A 5,000-nucleotide genomic window follows, 5' to 3' on the forward strand; every position below is an offset into this window, starting at 1 on the left:
TCTCTCTCTCTCTCTCTCTCTCTCTCTCTCTCTCTCTCTCTCTCTCTCTCTCTCGACCACATACATATTCCTACCTACCATCAAAAGCTTAATTCATTTATATTTTATTTACACTGAATCCCTTGATCTTTGACCAGGCAACTCTCAACAATTTTCTCTATTTCTCTAACTCCCCCTCCCCCTTTACTCCCCTCCCCTCCCCCTCCCTCCCCTTCTCTTCCCCTTCCCCTTTAACGCTCCCCTCTCCTCACCTAACTGCTCTTCCCTTACCCAGAAATTGAAGGAGAGGAAGAACCACAATGAGAATACACCTAAACCCAACCCAACCCAACCTAACCCAACCCAACCTAACCCAACCCAACCAAATCCAACCCAACCCAACCAAAACAAACCTAACCTAACTCAAACGAACCCAGTCCAACCTAACCCAACTCTATCCAACCCAACCAACCCAACCCAACCAAATCCAACCCAACCCAATCAAAACAAACCTAACCCAACCCAACCAAATCCAACCCAACCCAACCCAACCAAAACAAACCTAACCCAACCCAACCCAACCAAATCCAATCCAACCCAACCCAACCAAACCAAATCCAACCCAACCCAACCAAACCAAATCCAACCCAACCTAACCCAACCCAACCAAACCAAACCTAACCCAACCCAACTCTACCCAAATCCTACCCAACCCAACTCTACCCAAATCCTACCCAATCCAACCAAATCCAACCCAACCCAACCCAACCCACCCTCATCCAACTTAACCCTCTCCTCCCCAGACGTGCCCAGGCTGCAGCTGAGGGCGGGCCACAACCTCGACATGAGCAACATCAAGGAGGGGGACGATGTGTACTTCGAGTGTGACATCCAGGCCAACCCCAGCGTGTTCAAGGTCCAGTGGTTCCTTAATGTGAGTAGTGGGGAAGGAGGAGGGAGGGAAGGAGGGAAGAAGGGAGAGAAGGAAGGAAGGTGGGAAGAAAGAGAAGTAGGAAAGGAGGAGGGAGGGAAGGAGGGAGAGAAGGAAGGAGGGAAGAAGGGAGAGAAGGAAGGAAGGTGGGAAGAAAGAGAAGTAGGAAAGGAGGAAGAGAGGGGAGAGAGAGAGAGAAGGGGAGGAGGGAGAGAGGGGAGAAAGAGGGAAGAAGGAAAGGAGGGAAGAATGAGGAGAGGTAGGGGAGGGAGAGGGAAGGAGGAAAGGATGAGGAGAGAGAGGGAAGGAAGTGTAGAAGGGAGAAGGAAAGAGAGATAGAGAGAGAGAGGGAGAGAGAAGGAAAGAGAGGTAGAGAGGGAGGGAAGAAGGGAAGGATGAGGAGAGGAAGGGAAGGAAGGAAGGAGGAACTGAGGACAGAGGGAAGGAAAGAAAAAGGAGGGAAGGGGGAAAATGGTGAGAGAGAGGGAGAGAAGAGGAAGGAAAGGTAGGTTAGAGGGAGGGAAGTGTGGAGAGAGAGAGAGAAAGATTAATAAAGGAGAGAGGGAGGGATAAAAGAGGGAGGGAAGGGAGGGAAAGAGAGAACAAGGGAGGGAAGAGGAAGAGAGGAGGGAGAGCGGGAGAGAAAGAAGATGGAAAGGAGGAGGAAGAGGAGACAGGGAGGGAAGGGAGAAGGGTGAGAGGGAGGGGAGTGTGGAGGGAAATATTGAGTGAGGGAGAGAAAGCGAGACTGAAAGAATGAGAGAAGGGGGAAAGGAGGGAGAAGGGTGAGATATGACAGAGAGAGAGAGAGAGAGAGAGAGAGAGAGAGAGAGAGAGAATACTAATCAACTAGAGCTAAGACATTCATTTTTCTCCGGCCTAATCTCCCAGTCTGCTCTAAGGCAGGAGGGGTGAGCCAAAAATCGACTATATATCTATTTTCTCTACTCTCTCTCTCTCTCTCTCTCTCGAGCTATTTAACTATATGCCTATCTATCTATCTATCTATTCATATCCATCTATTTGCTCAAAGTATCTGTATCTACCTGTCTATCTATCAGTCTTACAGGGTGTGGAGTCCATCTATCCATCCATCCAACTATCTATCAATCCATCTATCTGTTTATCTATCTATCTATCTTACAGGGTGTGGACTCCATCTATCTATCCATCCAACTATCTATCTATTTATCTATATATCTATCCTACAGGGTGTGGACTCCATCTATCTATCCATCCATCCCCTCATCCATCTATCTATCTACTCATACATCCAGCTATCCATCCATCTATCTATCTACCTATCTACCTACCTACCTACCCATCTATCCATTTATCTATCTATCCATCCAGCCAGCCAACTATCCATCCATCTGTCTATCCATCCATCTATCCACCGATCCATTCATATGTCTGTCTACCTACCTACCTACCTATCCATCTTTAAATCCACCCATCCATCCATCTATCTATCTCGTACAGGGTGTGGAGGTCGGGGTGTGAAGCGAATCTATCTATCCATCTATCTATCTCTCCTACAGGGTGTGGAGGTCGGGGTGCGAGGTGCGAGGGGGGTAATTCAAACCAACCAGAGCCTCGTACTACAGGGTGCCACAAAAGCCTCATCTGGCCTATACACATGCAGGGCCACTAACCTACATGGCACAGGCAGCTCCAACGCCGTCCAGCTTAGTGTGAAGTGTGAGTAGTGAGAGGAGAGGGATAAGTGTGAGTAAGGGAATGGTGATATATATGAAGATGAGGATAGTGGTGTGAAGGGGGAGAGGGATAAGTGTGAGCTGGAGGGGAGTTGGGAGGGGTGTTAGTGTGAGTAAGGGGAGGAGTAAGTGTGAGAATCAGGAGCGATAAGTGAGGGGAGGGGGCAGTTATAAGTGTAAGTGGTTAGTGTTGTTTTAGTATGAGAGAGAGAGACTGAAAATTAGTATTAAGTATGACTAGGGGAAGCAGTGTAGTTTTAAGCGTAAGTATGACGGGGAAGGGGCAGTTTAATCCAGTGTTAAGTGTAAGTGTGGAAAGGAGGGAGGGAGTAATAAGTGTAAGTAGGAAAGGAAGGGGGATAATTCAACTCATAAAGTGTGGGCAGAAAGGCAGAGGAAAGGTGAGTGTTAACAATACAGTAAGATTATTTCAAACGTTCACATTTTTATCAGAATTGCAAACAAACTCTCTCATTCTCAGAACAGGAGAAGTCAAGACAATTTTTTAATCCTTTTTCACATCAAGAGGACTCAACTAACTCTTACATTCACAAGAGGAGGAAAGGCTATGTGCTCAAAATGGAAGAGGAGAATGTCACACGCTCACATTTTTTCACTCAAAGCCGTCAACAAACTCTCTAACTTTTAAAACAGAAGCCAATACAATTCTTTCTTCTTTCTTCACGTCAACGGGAAACAATTAACTCTTACACCCTGGGCAAGATGACGATATATAAGTCTTACAAATGCAGGAAGATCATTTAAAGCATTCACCTTTTTTTCCCATATATATTTTTTCTCACATATTCGTCAGCAAACTCTCATTTTCAGGACAGAAGACTCCAACACTATTTTTTTTTTTCATAATTTAAAAAAATAACCTTCACACCAACACGGCCAAATGTGTTAATAATGCAAGGACAGAAATTAAAAACGATTATGTTTATTTTAAGAGAGAGAGAGAGAGAGAGAGAGAGAGAGAGAGAGAGAGAGAGAGAGAGAGAGAGAATCATTTAACCTCTTCCTTTTCCCAGTGCGAAATGTAAATCATAGAGGAAAATTTCAACTACGAAGCCGTCAGAAAAAAATACCAATAGTCTGCGTTAGAACAATATTTTATAATTAAGCTGAGAATTCAGATTAAATTATACCTGATTAAATTATACCAGATTAAATTATACCAGATTACATTACACTAGATTAAATTATACCAGATTACATTACACTAGATTAAATTATACCAGATTACATTATATCAGATTAAATTATACTACATTAAATTATACTACTGTGGTAGGTGGTGGCGACCATCATCCACTCACTTGATGTAGTGCTGCCTACTTCTTCCTTAGCCTTTATCATTCTTTTTCTGTGCCTGCCCTCCTCTCTTCCTATTTCTCCCATCTTTCCTGTCACTTCTTATTGCTTTTCTTTCCTTTACAGGTGGCTTTACACTGAGTGACAAGCCAAATGGTTTCCTGTAAGCCAAGAAACCATTTACAACGCTGGGTGGTAACCATATAGCCAAACCATACGTGCTTCCTACGTGTCAAGAAGTGGGTTGGTAGAGGGTTATAGTCTGTCTCAGGAAAAACGAATGTAGAATATCGTCTGTTTTACTCCAAAGTCACTGTCAAAGGCCGAAGGCATCTGATTTAACGACCTGTGGGAATACAAGCTGGCCAGGGACAACCCTGAGGGCAAGAGGCGCGCGCGCACACACACACACACACACACACACACACACAATGAATGGGTATAAGTGACCCGCTATGCTCACAGGTCAATATGAACTGTGGTTCCTGTTTTTGGATGCAACTTTTTTTTTTTTTTTTTGAGTTACAAAGCGCTAAAAATAAACGAAAAATATTGGACCAGTTATTCGTTGTATATTTAGATTTAATAGCATATTATTCCTTTTATTTTTTTTTTTTTTTTTTTTTTTTTTTAGCTTGATTCGCCTGTCATCAAGAATTTGTAAGTTGCCATTTCAGGTCACAGCACCTCCTGACTGAATCTCTCTCTAAACCTCTGCTTCCGTCCTTTCTTGTCTCCCTCCTCCCTCCCCCATCTACCCTCTCTCTCTCTCTCTCTCTCTCTCTCTCGTGTGTGTATGTGTGTGTGTGTGTGTGTGTGTGTGTGTGTGTGTGTGTGTGTGTGCAATCATTATCATGACTAATGGTATGCTTTGTATTGGAAAGTAATGATGAGGAGAAATATTGTGGAATCTATGGCGAATATTGTGGCAGAAGGGTGTAGACATGTATGAAGGTGAACGTTAATTGGCCCATAGGGAATTAATGACAGTTCCACATGCTGACGTCTCGAGGGGACTTCTTAGAGTTGTTCTCAATAAATATATTCCAATGTTT

The 5,000-nt window shown here is 44.0% G+C and overlaps 1 protein-coding gene across 1 annotated transcript in view; it reads left to right on the forward strand.

Moving 5' to 3' along the window:
* The window catches only part of LOC145410394 (kin of IRRE-like protein 3), a gene marked incomplete at its 3' end in the record, with an annotated part of 114,827 nt that overhangs the window by 104,149 nt on the left and 5,678 nt on the right, over positions 1-5,000 (forward strand). The window contains exons 8-9 of the mRNA XM_080280547.1: positions 783-913; positions 2,452-2,611. Coding sequence (XP_080136673.1) covers positions 783-913; positions 2,452-2,611 — 291 coding nt within the window. The remainder of the gene's footprint in view (positions 1-782; positions 914-2,451; positions 2,612-5,000) is intronic.

The sequence above is a fragment of the Coenobita brevimanus genome, chromosome 85, assembly GCF_032717465.1.
Source record: "Coenobita brevimanus isolate Jiangsu-jjx chromosome 85, ASM3271746v2, whole genome shotgun sequence".
NCBI classification, from domain to species: Eukaryota; Metazoa; Arthropoda; class Malacostraca; order Decapoda; family Coenobitidae; genus Coenobita; species Coenobita brevimanus.